The sequence below is a fragment of the Haliotis rufescens genome, unplaced genomic scaffold (genome assembly GCF_023055435.1).
Source record: "Haliotis rufescens isolate VD_foot unplaced genomic scaffold, xgHalRufe1.0.p SCAF_1, whole genome shotgun sequence".
Lineage (NCBI taxonomy): Eukaryota > Metazoa > Mollusca > Gastropoda > Lepetellida > Haliotidae > Haliotis > Haliotis rufescens.
Window position 1 is genome coordinate 28,474,091 of NW_025963779.1, and position 18,637 is coordinate 28,492,727.

Below are 18,637 nucleotides of genomic sequence, written 5' to 3' on the forward strand. Positions count from 1 at the left end.
TCAAACTAAACAATAAACCAATCATATTTCAAAAGCAAACTAAATTCCTAGGTCTAATCTTCGACGAGCATCTCTCCTGGGATGCTCACGTCCAAAACCTAACCACCAGATGTAGCAAAGATCTAAACACACTAAGATGCCTAACCGGCTCCAACTGGGGAGCCTCTAAAGATACCCTCCTCAGCCTCTACACATCCCTAATCAGATCTAAACTAGACTACGGCTGTGCCATATACGATACCCTAAACGAAACCCTAACCAAAAAACTAGATTCAATACAATATCAAGCCCTCAAACTAGTAACACGTACTCAACATGGCACCTCCCTCACATCACTTCAGGCCCTTACAGGAGAAATGCCACTAAATTTACGTAGACAACACTTAACACTAAACTTCTGGGCAGCATCTCAATCAAACCCCCTTCTCCAAAACATGCTAAACCAAAACATACGTCCCCAAAACCAGGCACTAACTAGAAAACACCCTCTACTCACCCCAATATCCCAACGAATAATAAACTACCATAACGAACACCAAATAGGAAACCAACAACAAAACTGCAAACAATCAAACGTATTCACCCCAAAACTTAAAATCCCCAAAATAGACACATCCCTAGCCAACACAATAAACAAACAAACCGACCCAAACCTAGCTAAAAGCACATCACTAGCTTACATCCATCATAAATGGCCAAATTGGTGTCACATATACACAGACGGATCCGCTGATCCGATCACAAATCACACAGGTTTCGGAGTCCATATAGCCCAACCAGTCAAAAATACTCAATCCTTCCGACTCCCAAACAACCAATCTATATTCACCGCAGAGCTCATGGGTATCGCCACGGCGCTCCACAGCCATCACACCAAAAACCAAAAAAAAATCTTAATACTCTCAGACTCACTAAGCGGACTTCAGGCCCTCCAAAACAAAAACACCAAAAACCGCCCCAAATTAATAAACCAAATTCTCAAAAGCGTAAACAAACTAACAGAGGCAGGCAAAAACATACAACTTATCTGGATACCAGCTCACGTAGGAATTTACGGGAATGAAAACGCAGACAGAGCCGCAAAACAATCCCTAAAAATACCAGACATAAGCCTTAAGCTACCAATATCTAAAGCAGAAATCAAAAGTATAAACAAACGTAAAATCACCCAAAAATGGCATAACCTCTATCAAAACACAAAAACCCAAATCCTAAAAACCCTCAAAAAACCCCTCACCAAACCAAAAATCCTCCATCCCTCCAAAAAAATCGATAGAATAATCACCAAACTCCAAACAGGACACACCAAACTAAATAACCACCTTCTAAAACTAAAAAAACACGCAAACGGGAAGTGCCCACACTGCACTCACCCAGAAACAATAGACCACGTACTACTACATTGCACCCACTACCGCACACAACGTACAACATTACAAACCAACCTAAATCCAAATAACGCTCTTACCTTAGAAGCAATCCTTAACCCCCAAAATAAAATAGAAAACTTCAAAGCCCTAGGCATTTACCTAACCAAAACAGAACTAATTAACCGTATTTAAAACTTCACTAAACCACCAACACTAAACATCCAAAAAACATCAACTCACCCCCACACACTCCCTTAGTCCCAACCACTCCCCCAAGGCATGTATTCCAAATCTCAAAATTTCAAAACTTTATATAAGCAACCACTAAACCCCCCTCCTTGGTTGCACTCCTCTCGCTACCACTTTTATACCACTAAATGGCCCGGCCGGGCCCGTGTGCGAAATACGCTCCAGTCGGAAAGCGCACGTAAAATCTCCTAATATAAGTAAGTAAGTAAGTAAGGATTACAAAGATTTTTTTAATGATATCTCTCATAAGCACATGTCAGTTGGCTGCAAATTATTTGCTGAACATGTGTGTCTTCCGTGTCTTCTTTATTTCAATTTACATTCGCCACAGCCATGGACGACTTCATTCACTTGGACGATTTCGTCTTGGACCTAGATATGCCACTTGAAGAATTCCCTCTCTTCGACCAGGGGTTGGTTTCGGATGACTCTTGGTCTAAATAGAATGACAGTGATGTTACCGCTACCAAGCCGTTGGTAAATACCTCCCAAAAAGATTCACTCAAAGAAAAAGATAGGAAATGAAAATATGACGTATGTCCACAAGCGTAAGTTTTCGAGGGCGTATGAAGAAAAAGCCGTTCCGATATCAAAAGTATTTTATAACGTATTCTATTTGTTTTAAAAATCAGTTAAAATATCTAATTTTTATGCTGCAATTGTTAACTATTATAAATAAACAAATATACCAAATCTACTACGAACGCCACAGAAAACTACGATCCGGTAAACTGCACAGGAACTCAGGAAGTGTAAATAAAACTCATCCAGAAGCAGGGAAAACACTTGTAACATATCACCATATTCCCGATGTTCACAAAATATATCTCCATATTAACTTCATATCTTATAATAAGTCCAGACTAGATTTACTTGCAAAAATGCATGATCACCGACTGGTGTAAATGCTTTACTATTAGCCAGAAAAAAAATGACGCCATATTAATGTTTTTATTTCATGTAAATTCGCTACTATTTTATAATGCTAATAGTTCCAATGAATTAGAAATACACATTAAACTACGAGCGTTGTTAAATGAGTTTTCGATGTGTCCGACAATGGGCTTCGAAAGAATCAAAAGTTATTGGTTAATGCTAGTTTGGGGCTAGCAGTGATAATGGGGTTTGCTGGAGCGAGGTAAGTTTTTTTTCAAAGGGAGGCTACTGTTAAATTCCAAATATTCCGATATTACCCGATTAGATTGATATTTCAGCATACAAATAATTAGGTATTTCAGGTATAACAATATAGCTTCAACGAGCATGGTACCAGATATGTACTAGTATATCGTAAACTGTAGTAACGTTTGTTGTTTTCAAAATTCTTTCATCATAGTTTTCTATATCTGATCAATGATAAACAAACTTTAAACTCTAACCTGGAACAAAGCATGCAACTACACATGTATTACTATTAAAACAAAACAAAACATCACAAACTCTGACATATGTAAATGTATTTTTCACAGAAAAGGACAATAGACCATCTATATATTTTACTGAATGACACCTTCGACCTTGTTGTCTGGAACTTCTCTCCCGACGAGTGCCGATATAATCCTTCTTCTTTCTTGGCATTTACAAAGCAAATGATAATTTTATTATACAAATATTTCATGTAACGGATTTTTATTTTTGTATGATGTTTTCATTGTTGTGTAAATACACGAAGTAAGTAGTACCTTCATCATATTTACATTATTATGATTGGGTTTAGGCCAATATAATTTTGCTTATAATCAATATTTACACGGCATAAAAACAATAATCGATAAAATGTAGTCATGATTTATACAGACAAAACCTACAGAAGATAACAAATATGTAGTATTGTAGTATGTAGTATATGCGCGATATGTGATTAGGCCTAACTGAAACAAAGTTAAACTTACGAAGAAATGGCGAAAGCAATGGTAAAAAAAATACGCGTTTTACAAAAACAATTCTAATATCATACAATATAAGTCACTTTGTAGAATGTTTCACAGGATATATGCGGATGATAATCACAGACAAAATGCATGTTATGTCGTCTGCTATATGGTAATTTAACTTAAAATATGTGACGTAAAATATGGCCTTGCGCCAAAAATCATACCAAAAAAACTACCGATCGTACCTAAATAACGTTGGTACCAAGCCATAGGGGAAATCGTGATGAATGTAAAACTATTAAATTCAGGACCGATAATAGGAACACATTCGTCTGAAAGCATGCGAAAATTAAGAGTTGTGGTGTAATTATTTCGGGAAAATTCAGATTTAGTCCCATTTCTGGAGTCAAAATCTGAAATTTCGGATCCGCCCTAAATTTGTTAATGGCACTAAGCCAATTTTTAACATATCTCCTTTTTATACACCTAGGTAACCAAGGACTTTCATTGCGAATTAGAGGCCGTTATTGAAAATCCAAATCTGCACTTTTGCCGATTTTACATGTGCGCCATTTTGTTCTCTCGGACAAAGACAAAGCGTGATCACAGTCATCAAATACAGTGACAACGACATGCTTTAGGGCACCAACAAATCTCAGTTGTAATGTTAACAATGTTAAGAAATATATGAGTGTAATTATGTATTGTGAAATATATCTTTTGCATGGGAAAAAAAGGCAACAACGATGACTGCAGTGAACGCGTTTCTGCTCGCTTCCGGACAGGCTGCGCAGTACAAGCCGTAGCACTGATGGTTTCGCGCATAGGCTAGAGGGCCGTCCCTCTATTATATGGTCTCTGGTATCGGTCAGAAAGGCGGCAAATGGTGCTGTGGTGGACGTTGAAGTGGCGTGCAACAAAAGACTGCGACTCCCTTCTTTGGATACGTCCTATGGCGATGTTCCGATCGGCAGCGCTGAGTCCCGGCATTTTCGAACTTGAAAATGTTGACAATTGAATGACAAATTATTGGCTTGTACTTGCCTTTTTATAGCCCCTAACACGAGTTACGAATGCCATAACTTGCACGTGCATTTTGCTTTACTGTTTTCCTCCATGACATTTTTTAACAAGTGTGAAAACAATGCCATTAAAGGGGCACTGATCTAACCCAATTCCCCGGACTGGTTGTTGCCTTTGTTATTGTTTTTTCCCCCGTGAGTACCCGGATGATACGCAACGCAACTGAGCGTGACCAGAGACTGGGCTACCGTCTGCAAGGACAGCTAAATACACTTGGAGGCCGGAGGCAATATTTGTTTTACGAATTTTTGCATAAACACTGATTGGTTAACTGTGATCTATAAGGATTTCGACAAAGGGGGCATGTAAATTAATTTCTTCAGCCTAAACAAACAGACAAAAAGAAAGGCGGAGCTCAGCGGATTTGGAAATACCCCAGATGGTTATACATGTAGTTTAATACTACAAAAAAATATCTATGCAGTGAAAGCATTTTCGGATTTCGGATTGCGTCGATAATACGACTACTACTCCCTTGTTGTCATCCACGTTTTCTGGTATAACCCTACACTTGTGTATTTGTCGTCATTCACTTGATGCTCAGTTAATGAATTTATTACAGGTACAATTAGTTGTAGCACCACTTAGATTACCTGACAAAGGTTCCCATTTTGCATTTATTGTGTCTGGGGTAATTATTCAATCTAAATCAAGGTTTGAAGTTAGGTGAAATGTGTGTTATGTAATATGCACGTGGCAGACCAGCAAGAGGTGAATGATCAATTGATTTACTTTTTTTTGTAAATCAACGGATCGTTCCAAGTCATCAAAGGATTAACAGAAAATACGTTGATTGATTAATTACTGTTATCTTGCACAGTGGATATGTCAAAAGTGAGTGTTTACATGTCTAGGTTTACTAAAACAAAGGGAATACACTCATTTCATGGCGTGAAGTGCCGATGTAAAAACAACATACTTTGTTCAAAGGGTTAACTGATAATACGTTCATTGATTGATCATTGTTATCTATCACTCAATGGATTTTTTAGGAACCGTGGACGTTATGAAAATAGTTGTCACGTGGGCTTTCTCAGCCGACCCTTAGACTTGACACCTATGTGAACGCCTGACACAATCCAAGTGATCAGTTGAGTAACGAACACGGGTTATAATATCCCGAAACGATATATATCTTTTAAAATATTTGATTGTTACAGAGACACGTGACATCGAATAAGTTTCTTTGTACAGCTGAAGGACGAGTGGGATATTGTTCCTTTGTGTGGATATTCACGGATACATTCCTCGAACTAGGAAGCTCCTAAAATTTATACACATACATTTGGAAGGTTGCAATTATGGTATTTGCATTTTGTTTTCCTTCATTTGAACCGATTCGTTCTTGTTTCTCAACGTCTTGGTTGGGAAATTCTTCAATGCACGATAGACGTTGTTTTCACAGGTCTTTTCCTTTGTAAGCGTGTATATATTACCGTCAATTTGTAAATGTGATTCTCTCAGGCAATTTATAAAATGTGTAAATATTTCAGTCATTTTGACTAAAACATCTGTCCAGATTGATTAAGATGATCAAAAGGGCCTACAAACATCACAACAGATTATTATGTAGGATTAGAAGCCAAACAACATAGAAATGTACTTTTCAACGTATCATTTTCAGTCTCTTGGTGGTGACATTAAACATAATAATGTTTGGAATTCGTTAACATAATAATACAAATGGAAATGTTTTTTAGTCACTTTTAATAAATTTGAAAATGTTACACATTTTGACAGTAAAAAAATATACACACTATAAAAAAGCAATGCTCAGGTGAAATATTTACTTTGTGTTGCAAGTCAAAATAGTGTAAACGAAAATCGCAAAATTACCAAGCAAGTGACTTCGTCACCATTACCGATGCTACCCACAAATATACCTACATTTCCTTATTATCTCGAAAACTGTATTTCATTTTGTTGATCAATGTGACCATACGCCCTTATTACTACCCATGAAAGTGACTGATGCGCTTACGAATTGCGCAGCAGAGGTCGCGAACTAGTCTAGATTTTTGCTATACATCCGGGTACTCACTGGGAAACAATAACAAAGGCAACAACCAGTCCCGGGGAATTGCGTTAGATCAGTGCCCCTTTTAGAAAATTGTCAATGGCTGCGTTTTGACGCACCATTCGTCGAATATCAGACCACCAACATTTTCCAATAACATATATCCAATTTATATACCGGATGTTTTATGTAGTCAGGTTCAATGAACTACATACTACCTGTGCGTTTCTTTTTTTGAAGAGTGTACTGGTTTGAACATGCAAAAAGAAAAAACACTGCGCGCTCACACTATATTTCCAAAAGTCTTTGCCTGAGAACCATTTATTTTAGCCTGTTAATGCCAAGCGCCAGCAGGGTAACAAATAACATATTTTAGTGTCTTTATATGACCCGGTGAGGGGATCAAACCACCGACTTCCCAGTCTCTTGTCTACCACTTTATCCATTACACCACATAGTCAAAGGCAATATGATGTGTGTGGGTGCTAAAAATGCTAAATTAGATGACATGAAATTAGACAAGCGACCAATTACGACATGGGGAAAAACACTAGGTTTCACGAGTTTTAGTCTATACTACAAATTGTACAAATTTGGATATGGTTATAACATGTAGACATGCCAAAACGTTTTAAAGCTGTTTTACCCACTGGTGAATGTAAAAGATAAGTTTATTCAGAAATGGCATGGTTCACTGTCAACTTCTTGAAAATCCAAGTACTTCACTAAATATTAAATTCAACTTTATCACTGAGCGTTGATAAGTTATCTCTCATATGTAAATTTACTCAAGTTAAGGAAAGTTATTTCACTATTTTGTACGTTCTAGCATATATGATCTTTTTTCATTGAAAATAGCAGATATGAATGTACTTTATGGGAGCAAAGACTTTAAAAATGTATATATTATGTAAAATTAGCTTAACTGAAGAAGAATATCACGTTATATGTTTGTCCAATTTACATTGTCTAAGAGCCAATATATACACGACTGTTCTACCTGAACCCGAATGTAAATAAATGTTTTTTTATTAGGCCATAAAAAAATGAAAGAATTGGTTCTCAATCAATGGCTTTTGAAAATAGTGCGGGAGGGTGGTGGGTTTTCTTTTTGGGGGGTTGTTCAGACTGGTATGTTACCAAATAAAAAGTTGTGTGCAATCAACCTGGGAAAGGGCCTCCCAACATAAGTGTATTCTAAGTGGAGTAAAATAAAGTATGCGACTGCCAGTGTGTGCATAATATACTAGTATAGCAAAGAATGAGCTTGGACTTTATTTGACAATGCTAAGACAGGCTATCGGACAATAGAAGTGTTCATTGTGTATCTTGACCTCCGTGGTCTAATGGTAGAGCGTCCGCCCGGAGAGCGGATGGTCCGGGGTTCCATCCCCGGCCGCGTCATACCAAAAGACGTTAAACGATGGTACTTGTTGTTGTCCTGTCTGGCGCTAGGCGTTAAGGGTCTAAAACAAGGACTGGTCGGCTCGGAGTCAGTATACTGTGTCTGAGTGGGGTATTCATGTTAAACTGCGGCATGGTATCTCAGTGTGCTAGCACTATAAATCGGCATCAGTCCGGACTAGTACACAACACACACGCACGCACGCACGCACGCACGCACGCACGCACGCACACACACACACACACACACACACACACACATGCTCTCTCCATCCTAGCATTCATTCACCTGATGAAGGAGTAATTAATTAAATGGATACTCCGAGCGTTGTGTTCCTCATAATATAAAGAAGTTGACATCCATAATTTTTCTCTCTTATCATGAAAATTTCATAATATTTTCAAACTTTTGGTAAATGTTTTCATTGACAGATTATATTTCCAGTTGGTCAAAATGTTACCTTAATATCATAAATCGAGATATATCGCGTTCTGTTTTAGAGACACTCTACCATAACACATTTGAAGTAGTATAAGATTCAGAGTTACTCCCCCTCGTGGGCCAAGCTCCCATGCAGCGCGAGAAACTTTCGTTATCATCCCGGTATCATGGTATAGAGAGCCCCGCAAACTGGCTATCACTGTGAGGAGATTGGTTTCAATCATGCTGTCGAATGTTGTCAAGCGAAGCGTCAGCCAGTTCGGTGTTTTCGTGAGGCAGATGAGCAAAGTGAATAATTCCTTGTCGGCGACACAGGATGGACAGAAAAATAGAATACTATGGATTGACCTGGAGGTGTGTTGAAGTCCAGGTTCTGGGATAAAATAGTTGTCATCAAACCGAAAGTAGGCCCTACACTAAAAAAAAGAAAACTTCCATGAAGCGGTACACACCATTTAATCACTTGAACTCGATGTTAGCGTGCACAGCGTAATATATTCGTATAGAAAATAAATCAAACCCATATGTATAGAGGGGTGATTTTTTACACTTGCTCATCCACAACAGTATGTGCTATGGATTTCGGGATATATACGGGGTTGTGCATTATTGGAAAATAGCTCAAATAAGTTTTAGAATTGTAATTTGGGGAAGAAATGACAGACAGATAGTTGGCTATGACAGAAATGAATAAGGCTGTGTATTGACCTGGATTTTGTAACGCAATATATTGCCATACTTTAACCTGTATTGCGATACGTATTGAAAGATATTGCCAATTTACATTTTCATGAGTTAATCAGTTATAACTTATACCCTGTATTTATGTCAGATACCATCAAGCTACTTCCCAGCGCTTGATATCTTTGTTATATTGTACTGTTGGTATGGAGAGGTCCGCGGGCGGGCTATCGCTGTGAGGAGCTTGATAGTCACGATGCGTACACACTAATTGATAAAAAGATCGTCAGAGGCAAGTTGTACTTAAGGTTAGGGTTAGGTTCCCGATTAGTGGCTATTAGATTACCCCAAACTTCACCTTAGCCCTTGGGTCTCCTTTATGATTACCGTATTCGACGTAATAAGCGCCCCGCTCTAATAAGCGCCCACGGCGGTATTTGCTAATATATTGGCTAGTGAACAATCCCAATCAGCACCCCTTCCGATTGATCAATGTTCACAAGACTTATTAATTCGCGTACAATACGCACTCGTGTGTTATTTGCACCCTTGATTATGGAGATTAAATTCTAGAAAAATATATCTTTCGTACATAAACATTTCAGGCTGTCAGCATAAACCACGAAATGTATCTTTCAACTCATTTTTTTTTCACCAAAATAATATTCTAATAAGAGCCCCCTATTTCTAGTTTTGAGAGCGCCCTGGGCGCTTATTACGTCGATTACGGTTTTTAGGGTTAGGTACCCGTTTAGTGGCTATGATTGATTCTATAGCTGCTCCTAATATTCTTCACACAAAAACGTCGAGAGAAAAAAAGGATGAAATGGTTGAGTGTCGAATATTTTGGCTATTGGAAACTGTCCTGGAACATTCACACAAGCCTCTTTCACCTGCTACATTTATTCAGTACTGATTCAAAAGCAAACTCACCCTTGTGTCGTCACTAGTCATGCTCATGCCTCCCTCGTTCCGCACAATTATCCACATTATCCTTACAGTGTTCCCTACCGCACTTTACTGTCACAAACACCACCTGACAAATTATTAAATCCCATGTCATTCATGCATACCCGTGAGTTCGACATCTGATGCCTGATGCCAAGAGCCGTTTTCAGTTCTTGCCATATTGACTCATTCCTCACCACTCAATATCTTGTAGATTACGGAATGGGACGAGTATGCCAAATGGCATTGGGATCACTCGTGTACGTAGACTAAAGTCACAGGACACCATACCTACCCGTAACATTCGGAAGTGTCCATCACCTATTCAACCCTTTTCATTCAGTTCCGTAACGGAGTAGGCATGACAATGTAAATTTGAACTTAGTAAAATTTATAAATATTGATCTGCGAGTTTGTTATTATGGAATAGTAGTTACATCGTCCTGTAAGTAGCTATAATTAACCAGTACATCCCAGTGTAAATGGACATGGAGGTGTACACTTAGGACATATGCCTTCTACAGGGTAATAAATTTACATCACCACCAGGAGATGGGTTGACTTAATTGTTTGTTTGCATTGCTCTAAATGTATTGTCTCACTTGCTGTAGTTAGTATTTTGCAACCATCCCAGACGTTGGGACAACATTGGTAAGTTATTATTTACGTTGGGCCAATGATATTTTTTGGACTTACGTTGATAGCCAACGTTGGCCGAAAGTGGATGGCCAATGTTGGCCCAATGTTAGATTAACGTCTGTTTTATTCATTCACCTCCCAGGCAGCCTGAAATGTTTGTACCAATCTAGTTAAGACATCAGGTAACAAGCAATACATTCTGCAAGCTGAATTCACTTTAAACTCTATCCATGAAACACAAGTCCATGAAATGCACTAGCTTGGTTCAGGGTAATGTTATTAGTTACATGTACAATTAGGTTATTTAATATTTATTTTCCAAAACATCTTTCAAGGCTATGTGCAAATTGTTCACAAATGTTTCTATGCAATTAAAAGGTGTTTTTTTTTATATTTTCCCAATAGTTAGCAACTTATCCATCCACAATAAGCCTTGCACAAATTGAAACATTTACATTTTCTTGGCCTCACCCCATACATTCACCATTGAGAGCAAGACTGAGACAAGCAGAATAGTCTATGCATCTGATGTCCTGTGATCCATTTCCTTGATCCATTAGTCATGTTTTCTGTCCAAAATGTATGCCTCAGATACATGTACTGTGGATATTGTAGAAACTGCAAATCTCTATATTTATATTTAACTGCACATATTAAATTATTTATAAATGCCTACTGACAAAGACTGAGAAAGAACTACTTTTCTATAAATAAAAGCTTACGCAGTGATGCGACCATCAAATCAGTGATTGAATCTGATTTGATACCTCTGATTGACCAATCAGGATGGAGTAATTTCTAACTCATGGCAGAATGTAGCTTCTTGATGCTGTTGGACCAGGCAAATTTACATATTCTCCAAAGGCGTGTTTAGATTGGCCTTTATCATATCAGAGAAAAAGCAATATCTGTAAATCTGATTGTGTGTTTGCATTGTTTCTGAATTGAAAAAAACATAACTTCTGCATTCCCTGCTAGAGTGGGAGTGCCCAGGAGTGTTAAGGGTTCCACTGACTAGATAATGCACGTGATTAAGAGAATGTTTGTTTTTCAGATGACAGGGTTGAATGTAAAAACAGATCAGATCCTAGAGATTGCCTGTCTTGTCACGGATGCACAGCTCAACATTGTTGCAGAGGTGGGATACAAATACTGAAACATGTGGGATACAAATACTGAAACATGAAGTAAATGCATGTGAAATGAATGACACATGTACATACGTCTTGTAAAATTCCTTTGTGTGTGTGTAAGCAGCAGTAATTTAGTTCAATATGATTTCATTCAGTTCTAAAGTTGATGTAGATTGAAAATCACATTTGTAGTAAATATTCCAAGTGTTCAGTATCGCAGAACATCATCAGAATGATTCAATATTACCATAAGACACTAATATTGGTGAAAGTTTGTTTGTTTTGTTTGTTTTGTTTGTTTGTTGTTTAACGCCGCACTCAGCAATATTCCAGCTATATGACGGCAGTCTGTAAATTATCGAGTCTGTACCAGACAATCCAGTGATTGATATCTTGAGCATTGATCCACGCAATTGAAATACGATGACATACATCAGCGAGCCTGACCACCCGATCCCGTTACTCGCCTCTTACGACAAGCATAGTCGCCTTTTACAGCAAGGATGGGTTGCTGAAGACCTATTCTACCCCGAATCTTCATGGGTCTGGTGAAAGTAGTTTCGGTAATTTTAACAATACATGATGATTGTTCCACTTTATCCAGTCGTTTAATGCAGCATCTACCTTGAGGTCATTTCAACGTATTGTTGCAAAGCATTAATGTATATATAATTACTGTAAATCGCTGTGTATAAAGCGACCCCACGTATAAGACAACCCCCCCCTGTATACGCCTTTAAAATCGGCCTCAAATCCTATACTCCCTGTATAAGGCGACCTGGAATGAAGCACATCACAAGTGCGCACACAAACCTTATATTAGCAATAAAAATATGTTTACCCTTATTGTTTTTTCTACGATGATTGGTCACGTGTGTAACTCCAGCACAGGTCGCCATTTTGTGTTTACACAGCACGACACCAAATTAGTAATGTAGATACAATTAAAGTTGATATCTTCAGTTTTTCATTACATCACAGACACTTTTATGTTATTCTTCCTACATATATTGCCTGTTTTCCACTTAAACTTTCTTCACTAAAAACAGCTCAGGACTCTGGGCGTGATCCTAAATTCCTCCTAGCTCATAGGTTATTCTATAAATAAGTCATAATGGTATTTATAGTTAGTTGACAACATGGTGATGTAAGGAACTAGTTTCCTAGATAACAGTATTCATGGTATTGCAATGATTGCTTGAACTGTTGTTGTTCAGGGCCCGAGCCTGGTCATCCATCATCCTGACTCTGCCCTGGATGCCATGGACGACTGGTGCACACAGCATCATGGGAAGGTATTAACTCCTGACCACAAGTGCAACACATATAAAAATACACTAAAGATTTTAGCTTGTAAAGCAAATATGTCAGCTCTGTCCTTGGGGTTAGATACCAGTGCTGCGTCAAGGCCACTACTGGACCATGAGAGGAATCATGTGGGAACGTCACTTTTTAAGGGACTCGATTTGACTATGTAGGTTTATAAAAAAATGGCCTTAATGTGCTCATTATTGTGACTTGTTGTTTGAACAACATTTTTTCAGTTGGTAAAAAAAACTAGCATTGATCTAACTCAAGCACTTACTGGGTGGTCGGATAGCCCAGTGGTTGAAGCGTTGACTTGAATACAGGTTCAATTCCCTACTTGGGTATAATGTGTTAGGCTCTATATTGCTACCAGCAGCACAAATCTGTTTTCACTCTCACTGACGCAACCAATCATACAAAACCCCCACTATAAATAAGCCTCTGTTTCAGTCTGGTTTGACAGAAGCTGTGAAGAAGAGTAAGATCACGTTGCCTAACGCTGAAGAGGAAGTTCTGCAGTTTGCCACAACGCACACGCTCCCTGGGGTGTGTCCTTTAGGGGGCAACTCTGTACATGCTGACAAGGTGTTTCTGACCAAGTACATGCCACGGCTTGCCAACCACCTGCACTATCGCATCATAGATGTGAGCACAGTGAAGGAACTCTGCAGGTAGCAGCACCATCCTGTAACGTATAACATCCAGTGGTGGGCGTTATGGGGAAAGTGTCCCCTGTGTTGGGTGTTATGGGGAAAGTGTCCCCTGTGGTGGGTGTTATGGTGAAAGTGTCCCCTGTAGTGGTTGTTGCAGCACTATCTTGTTACGTGTGGCATCCTGTGGTGGGCGTTATGGGGAAAGTGTCCCCTGTGGTGGGTGTTATGGGGAAAGTGTCCCCTGTGGTGGGTGTTATGGGGAAAGTGTCCCCTGTGTTAGGTGTTGTGGCGAAAGTGTCCCCTGTGGTGGGTGTTAGCTACATATGACAGAGTGAAACACTGTTTAACTACATTCAAACTTTTGACTTGTGGCTAGTGAATAACAAGCAATTTGTTTGGATGATGGCTTCTCAGTTTACAGTTTGCTGATGCAAGCACCTTTATCAAAGCAACATCTGCCCAGCAACATTGTATACAAGGAAGTTGTCCTCCATACAAATTGCTCGTAATAACCTCACCCAACTTCTACTATGTACTAGAGTATTATTGTGAGTCAACTAAAGTGGGGTCCCATGGCCACAACAATCTGAGTATGACAGTTGTTGTGAGTCGGTGTTGAAACAGAATGGGGCAGTTATCAGTCTGAAGCACCGGGTTTGACTCCACATGTACATGTGAGGTCTCTTCTTGGTGTTCCCCATCCCGATATGGCTGGAATATTGCTATATCAAGTAACACTCCGCAGAAACGAACTCACTCATGTTATGGACTGTTGCCATGTCTGAATGTGATGGGGGGCGGTCGGGTAGCCTAGTGGTTAAAGCGTTCGCTCGTCACGCCGAAGACCCGGGTTCGATTCCCGACATGGGTACAATGTGTGAAGCCCATTTCTGGTGTCCCTTGCCGTGATATTGCTAGAATATTGCTAAAAGCGGCGTAAAACCGTACTCACTCACTCACTCTGAATGTGATGGCCATCTATGACATATCAACTCAGTCCTCCACCCAACAAGGGTAGCCGTGAGTGAGTGAGTGTTGTTTTACACTGCTTTTAGCAGTATTCCAGCAATATTATGGCGTGAGACACCAGAAATGGGCTTCACACTTTGTACCCATGTTGGGAATCGAACCGGGGTTTTCGTCGTGATGAGCGAACACTTTAACCACTAGGCTACCTGTTGGCCATCTGTGACATGTCCACTTACTCCTCCCTCCAGGTTGGGTAGCAGGTCCCTGTTGTGTAGCTGTTGTGTGGTTGTAGTGCTGACCATGGTTTTAATGACTTGCATAATGTAAAGAGAAATATGTTTGCAGGAGGTGGTACCCTGAGAAATATGAAGCAGCACCCAGGAAGAAGCTTTGCCACAGGTTTGTAAACATCTGTCATGACTATTCTGTGTTCTTCCCTGGCTTTCTATCAGGAGAGACAGTTTGTTTGATACATGTTGATGGATGGGGGACATTTGGTTTGATTCTCTGGTAATGTTTATGTCACATAAGTGGTGAAAACCATTGATGATTGTTTGGCCTCATCAAGTGGTTAGTTCCATGTCTGTTTGGCATCACGTGGCACTCGTTAAGCTGAAACACTGTTGTATCACTGAATTACCGACAGCTGTTGTATATCTGAATAACTGACAGCTGTTGCATAACTGAGTTACAGACAGCTGTTGTATAACTGAATTACTGACAGCTGTTGCATAACTGAATTACAGACAGCAGTTGTATAACTGAATAACTGACAGCAGTTGCATGACTGAAATACTGACAGCTGTTGTATATCCGGATTACTGACAGTTGTATAACTGAATTACTGACAGTTGTATAACTGAATTACAGACAGCAGTTGTATAACTGAATTACAGACAGCTGTTGTATAACTGAATAAATGACAGCAGTTGTCTAACTGAATTACTGACAGTTGTCTAACTGAATTACTGACAGCTGTTGTATAACTGAATTACTGACAGCTGTTGTATAACTGAATTACTGACAGTTGTTGTATAACTGAATTACTGACAGCTGTTGTATAACTGAATAACTGACAGCAGTTGTATAACTGAATTACAGACAGCTGTTGTATAACTGAATTACAGACAGTTGTTGTATAACTGAATAACTGACAGCAGTTGTCTAACTGAATTACTGACAGTTGTATAACTGAAATACTGACAGCTGTTGTATAACTGAATTACAGACAGCTGTTGTATAACTGAATTTTTGACAGCTGTTGTGTAACTTAATTACAGACAGCAGCTGCATAACTGATTTACTGACAGCTGTTGTATAACTGAATTACTGGCAGGTTGTTTACTATTACAGATTTTCTGACAGGGGGTCTATGCAATAGAATTAATATTCAAAGTTGTGTAAAAGCCACACTCACTGCCTCAACAGTGACCAAATATAACATGATATTCATGAATTATCCATTTTTATATTTGATTTTACTCTCATGCTGATAGTATTTCATTTGTCAAGTACTTATGTTTTTCACAACAATGCTGCTCTATTCCTGTGAATAAATTGTTTGGGTTGTTTCAGAGCGCTGGATGACATCAAGGAAAGCATCGAGGAACTCAAGTATTACCGCAGCACCATATTCCGCTCCTAAAACATTCACACAGGATTGACATGTACTGAGTGGTGAATGTGAGGGATGTGGACATTCCTGGTCTTTGCTGAACATTCTTAGGATGTAGAATCTGTAACACATTCCTTTCTTACAAGGCTATACTTAACCTAGAGCCGGTCATATAAAGTCATGCAGGTGCAGGGAGGGCGTGGGTGGCCCAGTCGTCTAAGGCACCGCGATTCGCTGTGCAGAGTTGCGTCTTGGGCACGCCAGAAACCTATGATTGTGGGTTCGAATCCTGGTTTGCCCCGATTATTTTTCTAGGTTTGTCAGCACCATACCAGTGCTCGTGGGTTTCACCGAAGTGGTCAACGTCTGAGAACTGCATGACTTCAGGCTTACCTCCCACATTAAGCTGACACGCCGCGATATAACTGGAATACTGTTAAAAGCGGTGTTAAACCCAACTCACTCACTCATTGCTGCAGGGGGCAGCCAATGGCCTCATCCCCCTAAACTTGCTCTGTGACTTGTGCCAGGACCCATTGCATTGTAGACATTGTCTGTTGCTGCTTCATATGTGTTTATGGGGCTGGTATTAAAGCCTGCGTCAATGTCTGTGCTTTCCCCCATTATACTGTTGCCAGGCTGGGTCTATTTTGTGGTACATGGCGGCATCCCAGTAATGCTAACTGTTTTCTCCCAAACATCTGAATTTATGTTATGGGTCTTTGTTTGTTGTCCGTCAGTCCATCCATCCATTATCTCTGAAGCTTAAAATCTCTTCTTCACGAAATCTACTGACTGTATCAATATCATTTTCAAATGACATGTTCTCTGTGGGCTACAGCTACAGCTACAGCAATTGTGTTGATCGATGCTCATGATGTCAATCACTGGATTGTCTGGTCCAGACTCGATTATTTACAGACTGCCGTCATATAGCTGGAATATTGTTGAGTGTGGAGTTAAACAACAAACAAACAAACAAACAAACAAACAGAAGCTACAGAAAAGTAAACTTTTCATTTTCAAAAGTTCAAAATGGTCTCCTCAACAGACGTTAAGGGTCAAAGGGAGACTACTCTTCAAACCTCAGAGGCTAAACCATGTTTATAATTTTAACTTTATACAATCTTCATTAAAGTCATGAACGTGATCCAATAAAACATTAACATCCTTGCACATCAAAATTACTGATATAAAAACACAAAACAGTGTCGAATAACACATTTCTGTACCAGAATTGTCATGTGAAATATGTGAGGTGGGTGTTGGAAAATCCAAAATGGCTGTTACTGACGGTATAATTATAGAAGTAAGAACCATCTTTTTTACGGATGATATAAGGGCTCATATGGGGTTAGTAGTTCTGCTCTCTGATTGGTCAAACTCACTTTGAGGCATAATAAAATCTCATATGCAGCAACTATGTGGTTTTTGGAATAATATATCATAGCTTTTTTGGCATCTTTAGATATTTTATCAGGCTACAACCTTTGACTTTCACGTACAATATTTATACTGCTTCTGCATTTTCAGCATCTTTACCTCATATTCTTATTGAGGGAGGTGGAACCTTAATCGAAGACAGAAACAGATGACATATCTGAAATGTTTTGCTAAGTAACTGTGCAGGTAAATAAATATTGCAATTAAGTCGCTGCTGAAAAAGTTCTTTCATAGTCACTGTCACCTCATTATAAGGCGATGATGGAAACTTCCAACCTACTTACATTGTGCATGTAGTGTCATTAATTCATAGATAAAGGATACACTGAATGTTGGTGATTACATTGTTGTATTTTACGACTTAGAAGACGTTACGTAAAATGTTTTGTCTCAATCACTATGAATAGTGTGAAGCAAGCACCTGTTGCCCATAAAACTGTTGATGATAACTGAAAGTTCAGTATATGGAAGTTATCTGTGCCTGTAGCAGTGACAGGGTGGGTAGCCTAGTGGTTAAAGCGTGTCACCGAAGACACGGGTTTGATTCCCGACATAGGTAAAATGTGTGAAACCTATTTCTGGTGTGCCCTGCCGGGATATTGCTGGAATATTGCTAAAAGGGGCGTAAATCCATACTCACTCACTCACTGTAGCAGTGACCTACGTCAGTGCATGTGATGTCATGTCACATGACACCAGACAGTGTGAAATGTACATTTACTCGTTTCACATACACACAAGAAAATGTCTGAATGACACTGCCTTTCAAATAAAAGATATGCATCACATGAACTGACCCAGGTTGTGTT

The 18,637-nt window shown here is 39.2% G+C and overlaps 1 protein-coding gene across 1 annotated transcript; it reads left to right on the plus strand.

Annotated features, from left to right (window-relative positions):
• The first annotated feature begins 8,593 nt into the window (after positions 1 to 8,593).
• On the plus strand, positions 8,594 to 18,163 carry LOC124149492 (oligoribonuclease, mitochondrial-like). The gene is made up of 6 exons (XM_046521116.2): positions 8,594 to 8,793; positions 11,762 to 11,845; positions 13,058 to 13,135; positions 13,599 to 13,819; positions 15,116 to 15,169; positions 16,346 to 18,163. The coding sequence occupies exons 1-6, from the start codon at positions 8,662 to 8,664 to the stop codon at positions 16,413 to 16,415; spliced, it is 639 nt and encodes a 212-aa protein (XP_046377072.2). The 5' UTR covers positions 8,594 to 8,661; the 3' UTR covers positions 16,416 to 18,163.
• Positions 18,164 to 18,637: the final 474 nt, after the last annotated feature.

What these genes read in the sequence shown, in the direction of transcription:
- LOC124149492 (XM_046521116.2), top strand. Translation starts at nt 8,662, where the DNA reads ATGCTGTCGAATGTTGTCAAGCGAAGCGTCAGCCAGTTCGGTGTTTTC. An exon ending in AGCTCAACATTGTTGCAGAG is followed by an intron (nt 11,846 to 13,057) that starts GTGGGATACAAA and finishes GTTGTTGTTCAG; the next exon opens with GGCCCGAGCCTGGTCATCCA. An exon ending in ACAGTGAAGGAACTCTGCAG is followed by an intron (nt 13,820 to 15,115) that starts GTAGCAGCACCA and finishes ATATGTTTGCAG; the next exon opens with GAGGTGGTACCCTGAGAAAT.